Below are 25,587 nucleotides of genomic sequence, written 5' to 3' on the forward strand. Positions count from 1 at the left end.
GCTTCTTATAATGATACAATAACGTACGAGGCAGCAGCAGTTTTCCATCGTCCTCCTCATGTCCTACCACCAGAAAGTGGCACTCTTATTCAATACGTTGCAGATAATGCTGATATTAATGTAAATACGCTAGACGGCAATAACACGCTCCACATAATGGGTATTATTCAAATTGTTATTCCAAAACATTCAGTTTTACTAGAAGAACCTATGCCACGAATAAAAGACACTCTTTCAGCAAATGATTTCAAGGCAAAAGCTCATGTGCCGATACAGACTTATACAAATGACGGTATAGTAGGCTACAGTAAAATAAATGTAAAAGATTTTGTTTATGGAACTGAAACAGTATCGTTTCTCAAAAAAGCTGATGTAGTATGGTTTTATGGAAAATGGAAAAATGAGTCTTTACCCGGTTGGAATGGTTTTATTGAACGTTTAACAAATAATCATACGAATTATTCTAAATCTCAAATTTCATTTTTACTATTTATTCACCAACCAGCTAGTAACTATAATACTATCTATACGACTTTACTTTGTGCATTAGAGAATGCAAAACGGTATGGCCACACTGTATGTATCGTGACTTTCGACCAGCCCCTGTATGCTAAAGCTCGAGAAATGGTATCAGCCGCACCTGAGGGCTCTGAATTATCAAAAATCATCGTCAGACTTGGAGGATTTCATTAACTGATGTCTTTTATGGGAGCAATTGGTCATATTATGCAAGGAAGCGGCATGAAAGAAGTACTAGCAGAGATCTATGCGTCAAAATCATTAGAAAAAATGCTCAATGGTCATGCTTACGCAAGAGCTGTTCGAGCTCATACACTACTTCAGCTTACTTTGGCAATTATAATATTAAAAGAAGTTGAAATGAATAACATAATGGATGCAGATCTAATCATAAATATCGAGCATATATTAGGTAATACTCTTTCATACTGTGACGTCACGACGTCGTATTCTTGCTGTCAATCAATTTATTAAAAATCGTACATGCTATGCCATCTGGCTATGCATGAATTAATTAATTAGCAAATGAATTCCAGCCATTATTACGGCTGATGATTTTTAAATTTGAATTTAAATTCAAATCATTTATTATGAAATATTGTTGTTTAATAAATATAAATAAATATAATAATAAAATATCAAATGATAAAAAATAAATGTTTATAAAATTTGAATATAAATTCAAATTATTATATTTTATAATTAATAATAAAAATTGAAATTTATAAATAAATGAATAAGTAAAGAAATAATGAAATAGTGAAATGATAAAAAATTATGAATGTGAAATATGAAATAATGAAAAGAAATAATGAAATGAAAATAATGAAATTATTATTATAAAAAAAAATATATATGAAATGAATTTTGAAATATCTTTGAGAGATAAAGATATTTGTTGTTAAAAAAAAAAGAAATAAAATTAATTATTAATGATATGTTTATTAATAAAGAAATGAAATAAAAAATGAATATGAAATGAAATTATGAAATGATATAATAAAATATAATTAAATAATAATTATTAATAAACAAGTTATTAATAATTAAAAATGAAATAAATTAAAAATGTTTAAATAAATAAAAGAATATATTGCAATAAAGAGAAAAATAAGAATCAATAAATATTGATTTATGAATTCGACTCCAATGCTTTATGCGTGTTGCTAACTGCATTGGAAGTCATGAAAAATATATATATATAAATAATAATTATAAAAAAAAATATTGATTCAATTATGACCAATGAAATAATTGGTATAATTAAATAATTATTGGAAGGGATGTTACTACCTGGTAACAGCTCTTCTGGAAATCGAAAAAGATTTCAGTTTCCTAAGTGAGCTCATTCGTCATTGACGAAATTTTAATTATTTAAAGGCAAAGTCCTTAATTTTATTAAATCATTAATAATGGTGATTTAATTGTTTATAAACTGAATTATTAAAATATAATTCAGAAGTTTTTTTAAAATAATTGTTGAATTATTCAAAAGTAGTAATTCATTTAATAAATAAATAATTTTGATAAACATTCCATCGATTATCAAATCTAATTTGAATTATTTAAATATAATTCATTTAATAAATAAAATTCAATATTGATAAAATTACATCAATTATCAAGGGTTGAGAAGGAAGAATAATAAATAATAAATCAAATAAATAATTGTTGATATTAATAATAATCATCAAATAGATCAAGGTAACAATTTAATTAAATAAATAATCAATAATAAATTTAAATAATAAATTGATTGTTTAAATAAATTAAATAACAAGTGAAATCGAGAGCTAAATCATTTTATAAAGCGTTAAAAATTGTAAACCGCATTTAATTGTCTAAATCAAATTTAATTTTGTTTTGTAATAATTTTTAAATAATTGTTTTGATTTAAATAAATTTGGAAGTTGTTTTAATTTTGCTTTTATTATTTTACTAAATTAATTAAATTTTATTTTACTTAATTTTTAATAATTTTAATTATCTCTTAGACAACGAACCGTAAGTAAATTTATTTTTATTTTAATTTTATTTATAATAAACAGTCATCCTTATAGCTCCGTCCCAGTTATTTCGCTCGGCGAAGGCTAAACAGGAGCACAACTCTTAATATGTGTTATTTTGACGTAACAATACAATGATATTGAAAATGACGATGAAGTATCTGGAGCTTTACTTAAAAAATTTAATCAAAAACTAAAAGAATATGAGGAACGAGGACCAACTGCAAAACTTTGGATTCAATATTTTTGTATGGTTTCCATTGCTAAAGAAATCATAAGAGCTGAGCGTATGGGGGATTGGAAAGCTCATTTAAACTGCGTCAAAGAAATGCTTCCTTATTTTCACGCGTCTGGACATTTTCCTTATGCTAAATCTGCACACCTTTACTTGCAGGATATGGAACAATTACAGAATTTGATGGATCCTGAAGTTTACGAAAAGTTTTCAGGAGGATTTTTTACAGTTAGACGTTCAGACAAATTAAGTTGTGGAACTTCAACGGACATGGTAATCGAGCAGTCTATGATGAAAGCTATGAAGACAGATGAAGGTATCGCTCGAGGGAGAAGTACAAAAGAGAGCGTCATCAGTAAATGGGTTTATAGTATGCATGCTATGAATACAGTTTGTGACAAATTAGAAGATATCGCAAATGTTAGGATGGATAAGACCGAGCAGCATGTTGATGCAAGTAATTCACGAGTAAAAAAAGATGCTAGAGACATACGAAGACTTTTAGAGTGGTTCTCAACGCATGATCCTTTTTCAGAGGTTAACAAAATTGTTTCTATTGCGAGTGGTGTCGTTGGTGACGGTAAAATTGATTGTTATATAGCTCGTGAAGTTGGACTTGCTTCTATGGCAAAAATGACAGGACTGACATTCAATAATAATAAATTAAAACGCGCTGATAGAGTTGTTCCTCTTTTAACTATGACTAGTTCCATAAAAGTTCATGACGAAAAAGTACCTATTGACCCTGTATTCTTGTTCCAACGCATGTGTATTACTGCAGCATTTCAAGATGAAATAGAAAACTATTTTGAATATGAATTAGCTCCCTACCCTTTATCGTTATTTGATGACATCGGGATGCGCAAAACACAAAAATCTACCATTTACGATTGTTTTGAAAAAGTAAATATTGATATTAACAACACTAATGCTACATATATCATTGACGGAGGATACTTACTACACCGCGTTGTGTGGGATAGCGAAGAAACATTCAACGTTATCTTAGATAAATACGTTCAATATGTACGTAGACATTTTGGTTCCAGAGTTACTGTCGTATTTGATGGCTTTGATGATTGCACGAGAAATATCAAAGCTGCAGAACAACGTCGTCGAACTTTAGCAACATCTTCATCTTCTGATATTTTATTTGACGAACTTATGACAGTCCCAACCAGTCAACAGAAGTTTCTGACAAATACCCACAACAAGTCTCGGTTCATTTCAATGTTGAAAGAAAAGTTTACGGCTGAAAATATATTGGTAAAACAAGCTAATAATGATGCTGATGTATTGATTATTGAAACAGCAATAGAGCAATTCAATTTGACAAATACAACTATTGTTGTTGGTGAAGATGTTGACTTACTTGTATGATTCACTGCTCGAACGCCAACTGAAAAAACCATTTTTTTCTTAAAACCAGGAAAAGCTCAGCATCAATCAGATATATATTCATCAAAAAGTTTATTTACTTTTGTAAAGTGTCAAGATCATGTACTATTTGGCTATGATACGACATCTGCATTTTACAGGAGGGGTAAAACAGCAGTTTTCAAAATGTTTGAAAAACAAGATTTAATTCAATGTGCTGAAGTTTTTAAAAAGAGTAATTCAACTCAACAAGAAGTTATAACCAACGGCATCAGCTTTCTTCTTTCTATGTACGGAGCTCCTAAAAAAACTACCTGTTTAGATAAGCATCGATATGCATGTTTCGTTAAAAATACTAAAAATAAAAAACAAGTTCAATTAGCTTGTCTTCCTCCAACCTCAGTTGCTGCTCACCAACATCTTTTTCGAGTATATTACCAAGTTCAAGTGTGGCTTGGTTATCAGCTAGACCCTACAGACTGGGGTTGGAAGTTGGTCAACAATATATTAGAGCCAGTTCAAACTTTACTTCCACCTGCGCCGGAAAAACTGCTGAACACTATTTTTTGCAACTGCAAAAAGGGATGCAGTGCTAAATGTGGTTGCAAAAAAGTTGGACTGTCTTGTTCTTTGGCATGCACAAATTGTCAAGGCCGGTCGTGCTCTAATATTGAATCACAAACAATGGAGGATTCGTTTGACTCCGACGAAGTATCATGCGATACATCGCTATTGACGCAATTTACTTGCATCCAAAATGAAGATGAAGAAGAAGCAGGAGAAGAAGAACAAAAAGAAGATCAAGAAAAAGAACAAGAATTTGAAACTTACGAATAAGACGAATAAATTTCAACACTTTTTTTTTAATTTACATCGCTTTTATCTTTCCCAATCTTTGAAAATTTCAGTTATTATGCAATAGTTTTACATTAAACAGGATCACAACTGACCCGTGGAGTAGGCCTACTAGGGAAACCACGTTAAAAAAACGCGCTAAGTACACTACCTCATAGGTGGCGTGGAAACGTGTGCATATTATGACGATAACAACTTTTATAACTTTTTGAATCGTTATATCTCAGAAACGGTGGCTCGTAAGAAAAAAAGTATTGATACATTTTTTACAGATAATTTTATGATCTACAATTTTTGTTTGAGGTACTTTCATGATAAAACTTACCGTTTTGTTGAAAATCGCGAAAAACTCATTTTTTTAACCTTTGACCTTGAATAAAATTTTTTCCTTAAAGGGGAATGATGGGAAACTTCTAGACAATGTTTATAATTATATTTTGAACAATTTCACAGATATTCAGCTTGTTGGGACTTTATGTAACTTCGAATGTCTAAATTGACCGGACTAATTGATAGTTTTGTGTATTATAATATCGAAATAATTATTTATTTACAATTTTCTAATTATAATAAATTATTAATGAAATTGATCTTTTTTATAAATGAATACAATAAATTGTAAAAATCACGAAAACGAAATTTGCAGCACGTGGTCCTGTTGAAATTAAGAGCTCAAACTTTAAGGCAATTTTTTTTCTTTCGTAATTGAAATCGTTTGTAAGGTGATCGCAATAAATTCAAAAAATCCTTTTGAGGAACACTTTACTGCACACTAATGCAAAGTTCCTGATTATACTGTATCAGTGCAACAAAGATATACCGTTCACCCACTTAGGTGCAAAAATGGAAAAAAGTAAGAACTTCTTGTCAGGATGCAGAGTGATTTCATATGTTATTTGAAAAAAATTTTAGCTAAAAATAAAAAAAAAATTATTTTCTTTTTTTTCATCATGCTGTACCCCCAAAATTATAGTAGCTGAAAATCTGTAAAAATTCTGAGAAGCAGCTGCTAATATAAGGATAAAGGATAAAGGATAAAGTCTACAGAGTTTCTAATTTTTCGAACAATTACTTCAGCCGGAATAAAAAATTAATTGTTCAATGCCAAAAACCCCGTGTTATTTGAATGGGAAACTTAAATCGCTGTGCGGCACGGGTTAAAATTGAGATAGAGACCTGAAACGTTGAGGATATTTTTTTTAAATTTATTTCGAACCACATAAGCTTCTGGGAGCATAAAAATTCGAAAATGTCCAAAATAAGGACCACCCTAATATATACACTGGTCACAGAAATTAAGGGATAGAAAAAAAATCCGAAATTTTTAGGTGATTTTCAACATGCTGTAACTCGGTGAAAAATGGTCGTATAAAAAAACTAAAAAAAGCAAATTGTAGTCTCAAGTTTCTAGTTTTCAGATCTGGACCTCAAAATTTTTTATCATGTACGGTTCCGGAGTAATCATAAGAAAACCAACGAAAAAAAAATTTTCAAAATTTTTGCTGGTCTTTCAATACCTCTATGGGCGACAATAAATTTTTTTGAATAATCCGACTGTCTGACTTTTCTCGGAAATTTTATGCCCTTTAATTTGGTGGGCTCAAAAAGTCTCTACGACGATTTGGCGCCGAGTTATCATTGATCAAAGCAAAAAAGTCCATTTTGGCTTTGATAATCAATAACTCCGGATGTATTGGTCGTACAGAGAATGGAAGCAGGGTTTCAAAAACTGGAGAAACATTCTCTATAAGGCAAAATTAGTGGCATTTGATAGAAAAATTTTTTTTAAAGCGATATTGTTTGGTAAAAAACAGGTCAAAATTCACAAATTTAAGGATATTCGGAAATCTTGCTATAACTTTGGATATAACGGATGAACAAAGGATATCTTCGACTTTTTTTTAACCTCAAAGTGTCCTGAAAAAACCCTAATAATTTCAAATCGCTGCGATTTTTCTTTCTTAGTGCTCCGAAGCTTTAAATTTATCGATTTTGTCAAAAATCACCATAAATGGTAGTTTCTCGGTTTTTGTTCATTTTTTCGATTTGAAAATGGTTTTTTTACCGATAATCTTCATTTCTTTGATCAAAAAGATCGATTATCGAAAAAAATTGAAAAAAAAAAAATTTTGAAAAAAAATTTTTTTTTTTCAAAATTTTTTTTTTCGTAAACTTTTTTTTTCAATTTTTTTTTTTTTGTTGTATCCGCAATGATTTATCATTGTCAAAAAAAATTCCTCAAATTTTTTTTACCGCTGTAACTGTATCTGCTTTAAATGTCAACTTAACAAACATACGCTTTGGGTAACTTTAATGCCGGCGGTAAAAAAAATTTTAGGAATTTTTTCTGACAATGATAAATCATTGCAGATACAACAAAATAAAAAAATTTAAAAAAAAAAAATTTTTGAAAAAAAAAAATTTGAAAAAAAAAAAAATTTTTTTCAAAATTTTTTTTTTTTAATTTTTTTCGATTATCGATCTTTTTGATCGAAGAAATGAAGATTATCGGTAAAAAAAAACATTTTCAAATCGAAAAAATGAACAAAAACCGAGAAACTACCATTTATGGTGATTTTTGACAAAATCGATAAATTTAAAGCTTTGGGGCACTAAGAAAGAAAAATCGCAGCGATTTGAAATTATTAGGGTTTTTTCAGGACACTTTGAGGTTGAAAAAAAGTCGAAGATATCCTTTGTTCATCCGTTATATCCAAAGTTATAGCAAGATTTCCAAATATCCTTAAATTTGTGAATTTTGACCTGTTTTTTACCAAACAATATCGCTTTAAAAAAAATTTTTCTATCAAATGCCACTAATTTTGCCTTATAGAGAATGTTTTCCAGTTTTCAAAACCCTGCTTCCATTTTCTGTACGACCAATACATCCGGAGTTATTGATTATCAAAGCCAAAATGGACTTTTTTGCTTTGATCAATGATAACTCGGCGCCAAATCGTCGTAGAGACTTTTCAACGTCACTAAATTGAAGGTCATAAAATTTCCGAGAAAAGTCAGACAGTCGGATTATTAAAAAAAAATTTATTGTCGCCCATAGAGGTATTGAAAGACCAGCAAAAATTTTGAAAATTTTTTTTTCGTTGGTTTTCTTATGATTACTCCGGAACCGTACATGATAAAAAATTTTGAGGTCCAGATCTGAAAACTAGAAACTTGAGGCTACAATTTGCTTTTTTTGTTTTTTTTATACGACCATTTTTCACCGAGTTACAGCATGTTGAAAATCACCTAAAAATTTCGGATTTTTTTTCTATCCCTTAATTTCTGTGACCAGTGTATTTATGTAATGTAACAGACTTTTGAGGACACGATTGCGTCTACAATTCTTATCCAATTTTAATGAAATTTTCTACACGTATTTTATGTGTAATTACCACGGTTAAGTTTGAAGATGGGCTGCATCGGTCGATTAGTTTAGAAGTTATGGCTGTTTAAAATTTTAACGATTTTTCGAAAAAATTAGTTTTCAATCACTTTTCAAGTCCATACAGCTTTAAAACTAAAACTCATAGATAATTTCTGTAAAAACTTTTTCAAAGCTTGACTGACAAGCTTTAATTTATGACCTCAAACTTTTCATTTTGATCATTTCTTCCAATAATTTGATAGCCTTGAAAATTTTAATGAAATCGAAAAATTGGTTGAAATTATGGTTTTCATTCCACATAACTTATTTATTTTCCATTATAATACAATTTTGTCAGTTGTATTTTATTGTGAACAAAATAACCTGTGAATTTCACTGCTATCTTATATTTTAAAAGTATTTCTTTTATTATTTATGATGTATCGAATGTACCTCTAATCCCTATGATTATGACTGGTCTTGTCATTACGATAGCGCCCAAAAATCTTAACGGATCTTTATAAAAATTTTTTACACTTATTCTATAGGCGATTACCTTGATCAAGTTCAAAGACTGGCTGAATGGTTCAAATAGTTTTGAAATAATGGCTGTTTGAAATTGTCATGATTTTTCGTAAAAATCAGTTTTTAATCACTGCTAAAGTTTATATAACTTCAAAACTAATATTCATACACAATTTCCGTAAAAAGTATCTGAAAGATTGTTTCATAATCTTTAATTTATGACCCTAAGCTTTGTGTTTTAACTTTTTCTTCCAATGATTTGATAGCCTTAAAATTTTCAATGAAATCAAAAAATGTTGTAAATATGGTTTTCATTTTACATAACTTTAGAATTTCTCATTATAATCCAATTTCTTCAGTCGTATTTTATTGTGCACAATATAACCTGTAAATTTCACAGCTATTTTATATTTTAAAAGGATTTTTTCCATCACTAATGATGTTTTAAACGTACCTGTACGTCCTATAATTATAACTAGTCTTGCCATCGTAATAGCGATTACAATTATGATCTCATACTAATTAAATTTTCTATACTTTGTTTACGTGAAGGTTAGTTTGGTACATTACCTATATAATGTTTTGTCAAACCAACTATCTAAAGTTCTTTATCGAAAATAGTCGTTGTCATTTTTCACCCTCACTCTTAGAAAACGAGCCTAATTTCATATCATGACTATACAATAACATAAATCGGAAGATATGTATATATGAAACGTTTTATATAGATTAATTGGAAAATCTACCTTCCATTTCGGCTGCCGAATGGCCTTTTAATTTTTTCGTAATTCACAAATATTTTCGAGTCTACTCGATCAAATGATCTAAAATTTTCAGGAAAGTTAATGGCCAACAAGCTCCTTCAATTGTTACCTTAACCATTCAAATCGGTTTATTAGTTAAAAAGTTATAGAGCGTTCACATCCACACACACACACACACACGCGCGCGCGCACACACACACACACACATACATGCATACATACATACATACAGACACTCAGACATCATTCTGGAAATAGTCAGAATAGGTTCCTAGGACCTTAAAACGTCTACATCTGATGAAATTTCGATTTTCGCAAATCGAGGGGAGAACTGTAACTTCCCGAATTTTTCGAAAATAATCGATTTTCTTAGCGGGAAATTGAAAAAATTGTTTTTTAATTCATTTCACTAGAAGTTATTTGATGCCCATCTTGGGATATGGCTCAAAAATTTTGTTTTTAACATAGAATTTTGGGAATTTTCTTCAAAAAAATTGAGTGTCCCATTGAACGAAAACTAATTTTTTGAATAAAAACGGCCGAAGAAGCATTAAAAAATTTTTTGTTTCTGATTTTGATTTTTTTTCCAGAAAAAGCGTTAACAATCAAACAAAATGACCCCCCATGACGTGAGATTATCATAACTATAGTCAGTTATATTATTCTTAAGTAAAAATGACAACTCTGGAAGGGGTGGAGATAAACAGCTAAAAATTTAGCTCAAGACTTTTTTTTACATATATGAAAACAGATTAAAAAATCAAAAAAATCGAAAAGGGTCACCATCGCAACGTCGTTGAATTGAGATGGTATGACTCATATATACATTCATATATAAATTTACCAACGAATGGTATTTTTGAACTCTACTCAACAAATTATGACAGGTTATGACCAAATTCCTAGAAAAGTCGACCATTAGGACAAATACAATAGTTAGATTTTTAAAAAAATCTACCCAAAAATAAAAATACATAAATGAAGTGATTTACAAATATTATTTTTGAAATAAATTATATGAATAGGATTGCGAGGAAACAACAAAATTCTCATAATTCTTTTAGATCTTTACTCTTTTCGTTAATTTAAACAGTAGCATAATACCTCAAAACTGACTTAAACTTGATTAATTATCAATATTATAATAATTATTTCATATCTTATCATTGATGAATAAGATATTAAGTAACGTCGTCCATTGTTTTAAAATAATACTTCTGTAGCAAGCATCTAAACCGGAAACTGCCCTTAATGCTATGATACTGTAACGCCATGCTCGAACACGTCTACTTGCTTTGAGCGACTAGAGGCAACTGCTCTGGTCTGCTCTCTTCGAAGAACCGTCTTCAACGGTCTATATTTAAAACCCAAAACTAACTATTATCGCCATCTATATTGAACACTGTACTCTAATTTATAATTTGAACTCGAACCCTTTAGCTATACAATTTCAAGAACTCTGCAGGCAAGAATTAAGCTGTATCTTTACTATAGTCCCACAGACTCTATAATTATATTGAGAATAGATATCCCAATGTGGTTGCTTTCCTGGATTTGGCTTCGGTCGAGATCGCAGACGAGTTCTTAAATCTACCCTCGCAGATTTGAATCACGGTGAAAACACCGTGGAAGTGTAAACACCGTGGATCCACCGTGGTTACACGGTGGGTTTGTTCCATTTTACCACCGGGTATACACAGTGTATCCTCTGTGATTACGTGGTGTATCCACCGTGATTCCACGGTGGCTTTGTGCTATTTCACCACCGTGGTTCCACAGTGTATCCACTGCGTAATCACAGTGAAAACACCGTGTATACACGGTGGCAAAGCCACCGTGGAATCACGGTGGATACACCGCGTAATCACAGTGGTACAATGGAACAAACCCACCGTGTTTCCACCGTGATTCAAATCTGCGAGGGTATGTGACTAGCGGTTTTCCTCAGCAGCAAACTGGTGAAAGCTGTCTACTGAGGCCTCTTGTCAAAAACCAAAAAAATCCAGAAAAGACCAGAAAAACGGCTCTCACGGCAATAATGGTTACAAAATTATCGCTGAGTCTTGCCACTCATAATTTCTTAAAAAACTGATCTCATAAGCCAAATCCATAGTCCTTATGTATCGGAGTGCTAGCATTTCAGCTAGACCTTTGCATTCCACACGAAAGTCTCATAGAGTCAAGCAAACATCCTGACATCAGATGAAACCGGGTGTTAATTACTTGAGCCCCGCTCTACGGTTACTCTGACTTGTCCACATACTTTATATTTTAAACTCTACATGACAAACGTCATGCTCCAACTACTTAAATCTCGCCCTCGATTCGTTATTCTTTGTTTTGCCTTAACCCGAAACCCATGATTTTAGTCAGACGTTACTCAATATCTTACACTTAAATTCTAATTAAAAATCTGTATCAGAAATCGATAATTACTGTAAATCAATCAACTGTCGTCAGGAACCATGCTCGGATATACAATAAAATCAGATGGTGCTTGTGATGTTATCTTTTATTTGGCCCACACACAAAAAACAACGTCACAATATATAAATATATAGATACATAAAGGTGATTGAAAACAAATATTTTTTCTTTGTCGGAATCGAGTTTAAACGTTTTGTTTAATAAGGGGAGGGCACGACCTTGGAATTTTATTTTGGGATAAGACTGCACGTAATAATTGTACTACTTTAGGATGTTCACCCCTTATATCCGTTAAGCGCAACGCTCAATAAATTCGGAGAAGATGGCCTTGGAAAATTCAAGCCCAGCTTATACACTAATGCAGAAAATTAAAGGAGCAGAAAAATTTTATAAATTTTTTAGTGATTTTTGGAAGGCTGTAACTTGGTGAAAAAAAATCGTATCGAAAATTTAAAAAAAGCATTTTATAGCTTGAAATCTCTAGTTAAGGTGTATTTTTTTCAAAATTTTTTAAAAGCTCCGATTATTGCGCAAACATGAGAAATACCGCGAGCCAAAAAATTTCTAAATTTTTTTTTTTTTCCGAAGAGCCCACGGACCGCGGAAAAATTCTTTCAACTAAACGAATGCATACATCGTTTAGCATATTCATTCAGCTTCAATTTGGTTTTTTTTTTAACCTCGTAGGACGATTTGTCGCAGAGATATCAGTCTTCAAACAGAAAATGATCCTTTTGGCTTTGATCTTCGATATTTCAGGTACCAATGATCGCACAGAAAGTTGAAGGGCAGCGTTGAAAACTTGAATAAATTCCCTACAAGACCCTGTCATCATTTTTTGAAAAAAAAAATTTTTTTTATTTTTTACATCCATTAGAAGAAAGTACAAAAAAATGACTTTTTTTGGTTTTTTAGTAAATCAACCGCTACTCTGCAAATATCGATGAAAAAAATTATGTTGCCAGGGACTTTTTTAGCTTAATGTACCCCCAAGACCCCTGTAAATTTTTAAATTGATCTATCGAACCGTTTTTTGGGAATCATCGATCAAAGTTTAGCTAAACAATTAAAGGAGCAAGTTTTGTTCCTTTAATTGTGTAATCATAATCAAAATGAAAAATTTTTTTTTTTTCGACTTTTCTCAAATTTTTGCGTTGGTAACTCAGCAAATGCAAGGAAATGACAAAAAAAATGAAAAATTTCCAAAAAATGTCAAAAAAAATCAAAGAAAAAAAAAAATTGAAACTTGTTTTTTGTGTTCTAAATTTTTTTTTTGACATTTTTTGGAAATTTTTCATTTTTTTTGTCATTTCCTTGCATTTGCTGAGTTACCAACGCAAAAATTTGAGAAAAGTCGAAAAAAAAAAAATTTTTCATTTTGATTATGATTACACAATTAAAGGAACAAAACTTGCTCCTTTAATTGTTTAGCTAAACTTTGATCGATGATTCCCAAAAAACGGTTCGATAGATCAATTTAAAAATTTACAGGGGTCTTGGGGGTACATTAAGCTAAAAAAGTCCCTGGCAACATAATTTTTTTCATCGATATTTGCAGAGTAGCGGTTGATTTACTAAAAAACCAAAAAAAGTCATTTTTTTGTACTTTCTTCTAATGGATGTAAAAAATAAAAAAAATTTTTTTTTTCAAAAAATGATGACAGGGTCTTGTAGGGAATTTATTCAAGTTTTCAACGCTGCCCTTCAACTTTCTGTGCGATCATTGGTACCTGAAATATCGAAGATCAAAGCCAAAAGGATCATTTTCTGTTTGAAGACTGATATCTCTGCGACAAATCGTCCTACGAGGTTAAGAAAAAAACCAAATTGAAGCTGAATGAATATGCTAAACGATGTATGCATTCGTTTAGTTGAAAGAATTTTTCCGCGGTCCGTGGGCTCTTCGGAAAAAAAAAAAAATTTAGAAATTTTTTGGCTCGCGGTATTTCTCATGTTTGCGCAATAATCGGAGCTTTTAAAAAATTTTGAAAAAAATACACCTTAACTAGAGATTTCAAGCTATAAAATGCTTTTTTTAAATTTTCGATACGATTTTTTTTCACCAAGTTACAGCCTTCCAAAAATCACTAAAAAATTTATAAAATTTTTCTGCTCCTTTAATTTTTTGCATTAGTGTATATTAGTAAGATTCCGTGGTGGCCAGCAGCAGAACAGCCTAATCAGTAATGTATTTGCGTCACGCCTAGAAACTCAGGGTTCGAAACCCTGGATATATCAATGGGCATATTAATAAATATCTGAAAAACAAAAGAAACGCAAGACAGTGATCCACATAGTTCATAGATTTCTTTAGAATAGGGTGCGAAATAATCATTGGAAAGGTAATAGGACTTGCCATGAGGCTAAGTATCCAAGCAATAGCTAAATTGTACCGGTGGAGAAAATTTATAAATAAAAAAAAGCCACTGTTTAAATCTCCTTTATCTTATAGACTATTTAATTCCACCCTACAACTACAATTTATACTTATTTACAACAGAATGGCACATAATGCCCACTTTTTTTTTTATGACTAATCTTGATTTAATAAATAGTTTTTTCTCGCCTCCGGGCGGAAAGCGTCAACTTTCGTCCCACTTTGCAAACCAAAGTTGCTGCTTTCCGCCTCCGTCAAGGAAGAAAATAGTATACACTTTTCGGGAAGTAAATAAGAAAGCCTTAGATCACATGTTTGTTGACCTTGGCTTCGCCTCGGCCAAAAATTACATGTGATCGAGGAGGTTTCTTACTTTACTTCCCTAGATCTGTAATATACTATAAATAATGAGATAGATTGTTTAAATGATATTTTCTTCGCAAAAGTCTGCTCTTTCGCTCCAATTACTTGATGTGTTCTTCATCACGATCCAGCCACCAATATTTCTTATCAAACCAATAAAAGCTGCTCAGATCCCTGTCTGGTATAGCCCTGGAGTATTTTTACCCATGCTCTGGTTGTTCGCCATTTAACGGCATTTTTTTAACTCCTCGCTGAGAAAATCATTTCTTTCAGAAAATTCGGGAAGTTATTGGTTTCACGGCGATTTTCGAAAAACCGGTTTTCATGATATGTCGACGATGTAAGGTGTTAGGATGCTATTCTGACATTTTTAAAGAAATGGATGTGTGTGTGTGTGTGTGTGTGTGTGTGTGTGTGTGTGTGTGTGTGTGTGTGTGTGTGTGTGTGTGTGTGTCTGTGTCTGTGTGTGTATGTGTATGGATGTGTGTGTATATTTATATAAACCTCTCACTCAAAAGATTTCTTTTGAACTTAAATTTCCAGAAAATTTGAGATCATTTAGCCAAGTAGACTCTGAGATATCTAAGAAATAGGAAAAAAATTTTTTTTTGATATTTTTAAAACTGTTAGATCAATCAATTCTAAAATCTAATCAGATCTAGAACCCAATGAAAGCTTTCGTTTGCCTCCAAGAACGTCTCTATCGGATAATCCATTTAAGAGATATCGTCGACGAAAGAATGAAAAAAAAATTGTTTTTTTTTTCGTTTTTCGTGAATATTCCGGAAACCATCAAATTGATTAATCCCAAAATCTATTCAGCTCAAGAACTCGATGAAAGCTTTCGATTGCCGACAAGAACATCTCAATCGGATACTCTGTTCAAGAAACATCGCTGACGAATGTATGAGAAAAAATCGTTTTTTTTTACTTCCCGCAGAGAAAATCTACGATTTACAAAAAATTCAGGGTTATTGGTTGTACCTCGATTTTCAAAAATCGGGTTTTCATCATATGTCAACGTTTGAAGGCGCTAGGATGCTATTCTGACCTTTTCAGAGCAATGTCTGTATGTGTGTCTGCGTGTGTGTGTGTGCATGTAAACCTCTCATATCTTTTTAATGAATGAACCGATTCAGATGGTTTTTGCAGCATTCGAAAGATTCCTTCTAAACTTAGATTTTTAAAGAATTTTAGATTATTTAGTCAAATAGACTCTAAAATATTTAAGAAATACGAAAAAAAAAAAATTTTTTTTTCGTTTCTTTGGGTATTTCAAAAACTATTGAATCGATAAATTCCGAAATCTAATCAGCTCTAGAACTCAATCAAAGCATTTGATTCCTGCCAAGAACGTCCCAATTAGACAATGTGTTCGAGAGATATCGTCGACGAAATAATAAATGAAAAATCTATATCTGCTTTTTTCATTGAATAACATCATAATTACTGAACAAAATTACTCAAAACTAATATGTTTTTCTTTACACAAGTCATTGGAAGTGACTGCGTAAAAATCGTCATGTTCGCTCGTATCACGATTTGCTTACACGATATAGATACAACGTATCACGTTAATACTTATTTTTAGCTAATTATTGAACATAATTGTGAATAAATATATAAAAAACGCCCATTCATTAATTATTTTGGATTCTAAATTTTTGACTTTTAACATAAAACGTAACCCTTTTGAGCTTGAAAAGCTCGTGAATCCGGGAAATAAAGGTATTTTCGAGCTCGAAGAGCTTGAAAATGTATTTATACGAATGTTTTCGAGCCCTTAGAGCTCGAAATCACCAGAAAGTTTGAAGGCTGGCATGCAGTGCCACCCGATGCCCTGATTTTTTTTTCGGTTTTTGTAAATATTCTAGAAACCATTAAGTCGACCAATTCAGAAATCTATTTAGCTCTAGAACTCAATAAAACGCGTCGATTGCCACGTTGAAGGTCAAAATTGCTCTAATAGCTCAGAAGATATCGGCGTCGAAAATATAAACAAACAACATGTTATGTAATTTTTCTGAAGTGAATCATAATATAATGTACTAAAATGTATTTAAAATCATACTAACGCTTGGTCTTTATGGTCTCTTTCGGCTGCTATGTCATGAAATGTTTCAATTATATTATCGATATAATAATTAAAAAAACACCTTTATTGTAAATTTTTCTTGGATATTTTATGTATTTACGCTCTGATATGAGTCAGAACTTATTTAAATCCTTACGTTGATCACTTAAATTAATTTTTTTCAGTAGTTATTTTTGATATTAAAATTTATCACTTTCACAAAAATCGTAAATCTATTAGACTTAAAAAGCTCATAAAAAAAAGGGATGCAAAGGTGTTTTCGAGCTCAAATATGTATTTATACTAATGTTTTCAAGCTCTTTGACCTTGAAAACAGCGGGAAGTTTTAGGGCTGGCATGCAGATTCAACCGATGCTCAGATTTCTATTACTCATGTGCCAACTTATATGATACAAGATGAGCACATTCAAGTGATTTTGAAATATCCCCAAGGAGTCTAGGGTCATAAACGCCTGAGACTGTAAGATCCTCGATGTCGCCATGTCGTATACCCGCACCTGGTCCACTCTTTAAATATCTTTTGTAATGGTGTTGTCAATATGTGTCATCTGAGTAAAGTACTCGCTTGTAAGTTTCAGCATGTAGTTGTTCACTCAGGGGATGTCAGCAGAGTTGTAAAGTATTCCATTTCGGACGTTATGTTGATACTCGATGCCAAAAGATTGGGACAACCTCAATGGTACTCTGAGACAAGATCTCTCGAATTTTCTGAGCTTCTCCACCTGTGCAGCTCTGAGATTCCATAGAATAGGCACTGCATACGCGAGTAGCTGTCTAATTAATAAAACATAGAAGACTATCGCTTTCACAGTGAGATGTTTATTATGAAAGAGCCTGAAAAGGGCTCTGCTTGTAATTTTGGCTTTATTGAGCTGGTTGTTTACATGGCCAGAGCACCTTTTCAGATCGTCTATCTCAAGTCCAAGGTCTTTAACTTTGTCCTTCGTAGGAATCGCTACAAGCTCTTTAGTATCAGGATTGGTTGTTTTTATGATGAATTCCTCATTTCTCACTCTCTTGATCTTGTTGACTGTCCTGGCTGGAGGTCTAAATACGATAGTTTCACATTACATTGTGGAGGATTTATTCTCAAATTCCATAACGCATAGTAATTATTTATTATATATACTATTTCTTCCAGCTTTTTTCTCACATCATCAGCATAGATGCTTGCATCATACACCATCAGGTCATCTGCGTACGCTAAGGAGTATGTTTGATTGTTTTGGTTAAGGACGGTCGCATTCGAGATATCACTGGTAAAAATGTTAAATAGGCATGGGGAGTTTACAGTTCCTTATTGTAAACCCTCCGAAATCTCGTATGTTATCGAGGATGTATGCATTCCGCTCCACGTGACGAACTCCCTGTCTTTAATCATATTCCATATTATGATGACCAGAAATTGGGGGAATTTTTTTCCTCATGAGTGTGTATATGAGACCGTCCACCCACACAGATTCAAATGTCTTTTCTAAGTCGATAAGAGTAGCTCCAAATAGGTTTTTATTATGTAATTGTAAATTGACGTCTGATAATAATTTATTTATAGCATGTAGTGTGGAGTGCTTGTGATTGAAGTCAAATTGATTGTGTGAAATTATGTTATGTTCATTACAGAAGCTGGTTATAAAGTTGTTTATTCCTGATTCAAACGGTTTGCTGATGTTTGGAGCTAAAATTATTGTCCTATGGGATTCGAACCTTAAGTGCATAGGCGTGACCCAAACGCTTTATCGACTAGGCTGTATTGCTGTTGGCCACCACGGAATTTCACTCATCTATAAGCTGGCCTTGAATTTTTGAAGGCCAGTGTCTCTGAATCTATTGAGCGTTGCGCTTTACGGTTGTAAGGGATGAACCCCCATGGAAAAAATATATATGTTGAATACAATAAAAATATATTTCAAAATATAAATTGTATACAAACAAAATATAAGAAACATATAAGCGAAGTATATTTGAAATATATGTGATTATATTTTAGATATATTGAAAATATAATTAAAATATATTTCAATTACATAACTTTTGGCCGTTTTTCGTATATGCAAAATATATTCTAAATAAAAGAAAAATATTTAAAAACTATATTTTCCTTGTATGACTAATATAAAGAATCAAATATAATAAAAATATATGGAGTATATATTTACTAAGTATTATAAATATACGCAGTAGCATATAATAAAATTATATCTACAACATATTTTCTTTGTACGAGAAATATATTTTAAAAATAATTCTAATATACTTAAAATATATTAAAAATATTTTTAAAATATATTTAAAATATATTCAAAATATATTTTAAATATATTCAAAATATATTTTAAATATATTCAAAAATATAAATTAAAAAAAAAAAAGTATGTGTCTGAGACATCCAGTCGATGTAATGATTTCCACTGGTGATAATGGGAACTGTTGTGAAAAATTTCTAATGACCGTACAAGGCGTTCGAGATGACTGTCGATAGTGATTTCGGACCAAACTTAGTGAAAAAAAAAAAAAAAAATAATGAATATTGAAACCCAGAGAGCGTGGGTGTGTCAGAGAAAATTCCGGAGTATTGGTTGAAAATGGTGCAAAGCGGACAGAGCAACTTCCGGTCGAGCCATTCTGGAACAAATTTTGCTTATTTGATAATTATTAAAACTCAAAGAATTCGTGAGTAGGTGAAATAAGTATTGCTCTAGTGTTTTAAAACTGTGCTAAGCGGAAAGACCAACTTTTAGTACGGCTTTCAGGCCGGATATTGCTAAAATTTGTAGGCGCGGGAGTAGGCTTAACAAAACTTGCTTTAGCGTCTTAAAATCTTGCAGAGTGAACAGAGTAAGTTCCGGTAGGGTTTTCAGGCCGAATGATTCTGAAATACTGTAAGTTCAGTAGGTGTATGCATGGGTAAAACAAAACTCGCTACAGTCGCTTAAAGTCGTGCAAAACAGACAGCCAACTTCCGGTGGCACTGCTTTCATGCTGAATGTTGCTGAAAAAGTGTTAAAATTCAGAGGACGTGCGATTTAATTAAACAAAACTTGCTCCAGCGGCTCAAAGCTGTGCAAAGTGGGCAGATCAACTTTGGGTGGGGCTTTTGGGCCAAATGTTGCTGAAAAAATGATAAATTTCAGAACTTATAAATTTGAACTCTGTAACTATTTTTAATTATTTACAGCAATGTTCAGTCATTTTTTTATTCCCCTAACATATATTCTTACAACAAATATTTTTTACTGTTCAAATACTTAACTTACAACAAAAATTCATTATGACTAAGAAATACACACGCTACAATTTTATTTAAGCTCGATGAATTTAATATTGTCACTTTTTCCTTCACTTGATCTAGACTTACAGCTGTTAATTCTAAATTCCTACTTTTCAACACTATTAAATGTTCAAAATTTTTTATTCAATAGTTTTTTGTTTGATAATTCATAATAATATCCAACAGCATACCCAGTATCAACTTCATTTTTATTGATGACTGCAAATACTTCAATCTTGAAAATATTTTTATCTTTCAATAACACTGTATAGCTATTTATTTTTTTAACTTTTTTCATCGAATATAATGAACTGTGTATTAAATCCTTATTGATACGTGCTCGGGTGTAGAAAAAAAACTTGAGTAGCTTTAGATACACTAATTTTTTTCCTATGAAATGCCAAAATATAATTTCTCGATTCTTTTACTTCAATACAATTTCCAATTAACTTCAATCCCCTTCCTAGTTCAAATATATGTGTTGATTGATGTTGTCTACTAAACAAGCTATCGAGATATTTTTTTTGTCTCAGACTAAGACAATTCGAGCAAATTTGTTCAAGTATTTCGACTGCAGTTTTCATTCTAAATGTGTCACATATTTGTAAGGACACTCCATTTGAGCTTTTGACATAGCTTTGAAGTGCTTGGTTATAGTCTTCATACATGAATGCATTGTGCGTGAATAATGGTCCCCAATTGATTACGTTTTCAGCTAAATGTCCCAATGAGTGAACATTGAAGGAAACAAATTTTTCTCCATACAATGTTTTTGTTTCTTCAATGAATTGGAGCAAACATTTTTTCGCATAAAGTATTTCGGATTTTAATATGGAGTCCTTCAATAAAATAGCGATACTTTCAACTAAAAGACTCCAGTGCTCAACGTATTTTCGAGAAAATAATGATTTAAGCGTTGGTATGCTATAAAATAAGAGCCATATCACCCATTCATGTGCCTTCCAGTGAGCTCAATCAGACATCGATCTCGGAGTTCTGGAAATTTCTAAAGATGGCTTGTAAGAAATTAACATTTTATCAACTTCTTTCAACAAATGACCGAAATAAAATTTCTCTTTCCAGTTAATTGAATCGAACCACAAGTTACCAAACTGTCGGCATACTCTAAGTCCCACGCAATGCATCCAGTCTACATCAATATTCTTTATGACATCGAATTCAGGGATTTCATAGAGAATTGACTTTTCTCTCACCCCATATTTTTTTTTTTCAGCATGTGAAAGTGTATCACTATGATTCCGCAAACCTTGACCAAAAAAACTATTATTTATCAGAGGAAACACACGTACGTGACCATTACCCTTTTCTACACACTTTCCTGGATGCAAACAAAGACCACAGCCGTACTTTCCATTGAATTGAGTTAATCCTTGCATAATGGGACGTTGAACAGAATCACATACACAATTTAATACACGGCATTTTTTAGTACAAACTTGTCCTTCAAACTCGTAGTTAAATCCTTGTGAGTATAATAGTTTACACTCGTTAACAAAGGGCTTCAAATACTCGCGTATGGGTTTAGGTTTCCCTTTACCAAACCATAAACTTACAAGCATTATATTATTTCTTCTTTTATCAATAGGTAATTCATTTAGCGAACAAAGTATTGGATAAATTGAGAAATTTGAACTCTCAAAAATCGGCGTTCCATCAAGACTAAAGTTGATGCTGACTGTCGTATCATTGTAATTTTTTTTGTATAATTTACCATCAAATATATCTCGAGACGTGTATGATTTATCTCGATTTAATGGGTTTATGATTTGGTTGTGTAACTTTTTGAATAACTGACTCAATTGGTGACGCAAAGAAAGATAAATAAAAATATTCCCAGAATCTATATTTTGTTGGATAGAGCAATTAGAATTACAGTTTCCACAGTACAATACATCATCTTCTTTTATTTTTTTTGGCTGTTGACCAATATGACAATGACATTTGTTACAAAAATGATGTATTGACATAAAATTTGAGTATTCATTTATAATTTTTTTCCAATGATATCTACTCAAATTAGGTGACTCACAATTATTGCATGCATCAATTAATTTGACTACTGTTTCAGCGTCTGTGTAAGTCATATTTCTTCTTAATTTTGTTGCCATAATTAAGAGTGACTTTATTAGTATATTCATCGGAAAAATCAAATTTAGATCGCTGGTAATGCTTTCATTATTATTTGTATCGTTTATGTGATTCTTTTGAATATTTTCATCAAATATGTCATCAAATTTTATCTCTATTAATTTATTTTCCTCTATATTTGTAACTTCAAGTTCACAAATTTCTCTTTCGAGATCATGTATTTTTACTTCTTCATTTTCTTCTTTTCCATTATAACCGTTTTTTTCGTATTCTTCATTATTTTTTTTTCTGTTACTTTCAGATTGATAAAGTTTTACTGCTCCAATATTTCTTTCTTTATAAACGTTTGAATATTGTTCATAATTAACTTCACTTAGTTCATTGTCATTCTCAATTATTTTAGACTTTTGAATAATTGTTTCTTTATCGTCATTACTTAGAAGCTCCTGGAAAATCGAAGAAGCAGTTACTTTTTTTATTTGACATGTTATATCGTTTAGATTTTAAACTATAAATTTTTGTGGAAGAGATTGCGAGAATAATTTAAAAATAGAAAATAACGTTTATAAAAAAAAATGTCTACTCATAATAATCACATAGATTTAAATAAACAGTAAAAAATTACTAACAGACATCCTTTTTTTACAGATTGTTTTTTTCAATTGTGTAGATGCCTGCCACAAAATCACAAAACAATCATAAATATTCTACTCCCTCCGGTACCAGTCTTTAAAGCCACCCCTCATAGCTAAAAAATCTAAAAAAATTCTATAAATTACATTCTAAACTTTCTTTCCCTCTGGAAATTTTTTTTAAATCACGTGGATGCCGAATACAGAGCTACAAAAAAATCAGCAATATTCCGGATTTTTTTGTAGCTGTGTATAAGCCAACCGCATGATTTAAAAAAATTTCCAGAGGGAAAGAAAGTTTAGAATGTAATTTATAGAATTTTTTTCGATTTTTGTTTACTTAAGGGTGGTTTTAAGGTTTGTTTCCGGAGCGAGTAGGACATTACTGATTTTTTTGTTGCTCGCTATTAGGAATTCACGTGATTTGAAAATTTCTAGAGAAAAAAAGAGTTTTGAATGAAATTTATAGACATTTTTTTTATTTTTCTTCACTTAGGGGTAGCTTCAAGGTTTTGTTCCGAAAGGAGTAGGACATTCCTGATTTATTTTTTAACCTTGCGATAGCGATCTGCATAAATAAAAAATCTGGGAGGGATGGACGTCTGTTAGTAATTTTCAAAAAATATTTTTCTTTACGAGTTGGTTTACCTTCTATTTAGGGGGTTTGTGTGAGATTTTAGGTTGTTTTGAATCGATGTTTATGTTTGTATCACGAAATTTCTTGAAAATTTACAATAAAATGCTTAGATTGATCTTTTTTTATTTTATTTTCGTTGTGAAAAATAATGTTTGGATTTTTAGGTGCATAATAAAGTTCAAAATTTTTAGACTATTTTTTAAAAAATTAAGACTTGGTAAAAATTTGTCAGTTTGCATAAAAAAAAAAAAAAAAAAAATCAAGTAATTAAAATTTTTCTTAATTCTTATTTACCGGATAAAGTAATGAAAAAATACGAACGATTGATTAGTCTTAATACAATTTTAGTGTAATAAAAATTGATAACTAAATAAGCAAGTTTCCTTACAGAATATATGCGTACTAAAGACGATCCGGTCACGTTATGATTCAAGATACCTCCCAATATGGAAGGAGATAATCTGTAATATCGATATTAAGAACTGTGTTATGTATTTATAAAAACGTCAAAAAATTACCACGTTAAAAAATATTGTTACCTTGCTTTTTTTTTACGCCATCGTCTCTTAGTTCTTGCAGGAATAACTCCGAACTGATGATGCACATTATACATTTTATATTTGATTATTTTACAAGACAGATCCATTGAATTTTATTCTCTTAATTATATTTTAGCAAACTGGAATCTTAAATTAATTTTTAAAAAACCCCCAAATGCCTTTTCAGTCTGGTAAAATGTTACTCTTGATGTTTTATTGCTAGTAAAATTTCCAGAAATTTTACTAAAACAGATATCTTTAGATGTAGTTTTTTTTTTTATATTCTATTTAAAACAAAAATTTAATTATTCTTATGTTTTGTTTTAAGTCATTTATTTTTTTATATTCACAACTGTCAACTATATATTTAAAGCTGTCAATTTAAACCGATAATTTAAATTTTGATTTTGCATTTCAATAATGCCACGCCCAACTTATGCTCTTGTTCAATGGATAGACAAAAGTGAAAATAAAAATAAATATACGCCAGATATACCGGTTGAATGGATATTAGATTTTGACGAAAAAAAATTCAGAGCAGAAGAGATTGATTTAAAAGAATCTTATGTTATTGAGTGGCGTGACTCGAAGTATAGACCAAAAGCAGGGTGAAAATGCTATGATGGATCAGTGATCGATGTGTCAAGTAAGATTCAAATACTTATAAATACTTGATGATCGTATTTATTAATTTTGTGTTAATAAATTAAGCTCGAAAGTCTTATCTCGAAAAAAAGTTGGAAAAAATAGCCGGAGAAAAATCACCAGATAGAGTTGTGAATAATCGTAGAAGTCCGCACCGTAATTCTAATGAAAGAGAAAACAATAATAATAGCAACACACATGATACAGTTGTAAGCAGAGCTCATCATTCAAGAGACGCCTTGATTGACAGTTTACCAGACAACAAATCTCGAACCGATAAATCCTCTCGAGTGAATCAAAGAGTACGATTCCATTTTTCACGAATTTTAATTTTTTTTTATACTATAAAAAATTTTTGGAGTGGATATGAATTCAATCCGGAGTAAATTCAGAGCGTGTGATTTTTTATTTATTAGTTCTCTGGAGTGAAATTCTCTCTGAAAGAGAATTTATATAAATATCAAACATCCGGGTTAGAGTGAATACAGATTGATATACAATTAACATTACTCCGAAATCACCCATTAAAAAAAAAAATAATCTCTATTTACTTCGTATGTGGGATAATTTCATTTTAAAATTCCGGAACTTTGAATAAGGGAGTGAATTTAGATTTAAATATGATTCGTATCCACTCCTGATTTTTTACAGTGTACATGACTTCAATAAAATTTTTTTGTTATAGATATCGTTTGATGGTTCAGTATCAGGACTCCTCGGAGAGCCTCTGATTTCACTGAAAGATAAGTCGAATGAAAAAGCGCAGGTATTTTCTACTTTTAAATGGCTTTGAAAGAATGTTATTTTGGAGCCAGTATTTTTTAAATAAAAGAAATAAATAAATAAA

The 25,587-nt window shown here is 31.2% G+C and overlaps 1 protein-coding gene across 2 annotated transcripts in view; it reads right to left on the bottom strand.

Annotated features, from left to right (window-relative positions):
• Window positions 1-25,587, bottom strand: part of LOC130671252 (uncharacterized) — a 199,089-nt gene that overhangs the window by 87,281 nt on the left and 86,221 nt on the right. Inside the window, exon 2 of one of the 2 annotated variants that reach the window (XM_057475028.1) lies at window positions 4,133-4,159. The exons of the other annotated variant lie outside the window; for it this stretch is intronic. Within the exon in view, the coding sequence (XP_057331011.1) occupies window positions 4,133-4,159 (27 nt within the window). The remainder of the gene's footprint in view (window positions 1-4,132; window positions 4,160-25,587) is intronic. 2 annotated transcript variants of the gene reach the window in all.

The sequence above is a fragment of the Microplitis mediator genome, chromosome 7 (genome assembly GCF_029852145.1).
Source record: "Microplitis mediator isolate UGA2020A chromosome 7, iyMicMedi2.1, whole genome shotgun sequence".
In the NCBI taxonomy this organism is placed as follows: Eukaryota; Metazoa; Arthropoda; class Insecta; order Hymenoptera; family Braconidae; genus Microplitis; species Microplitis mediator.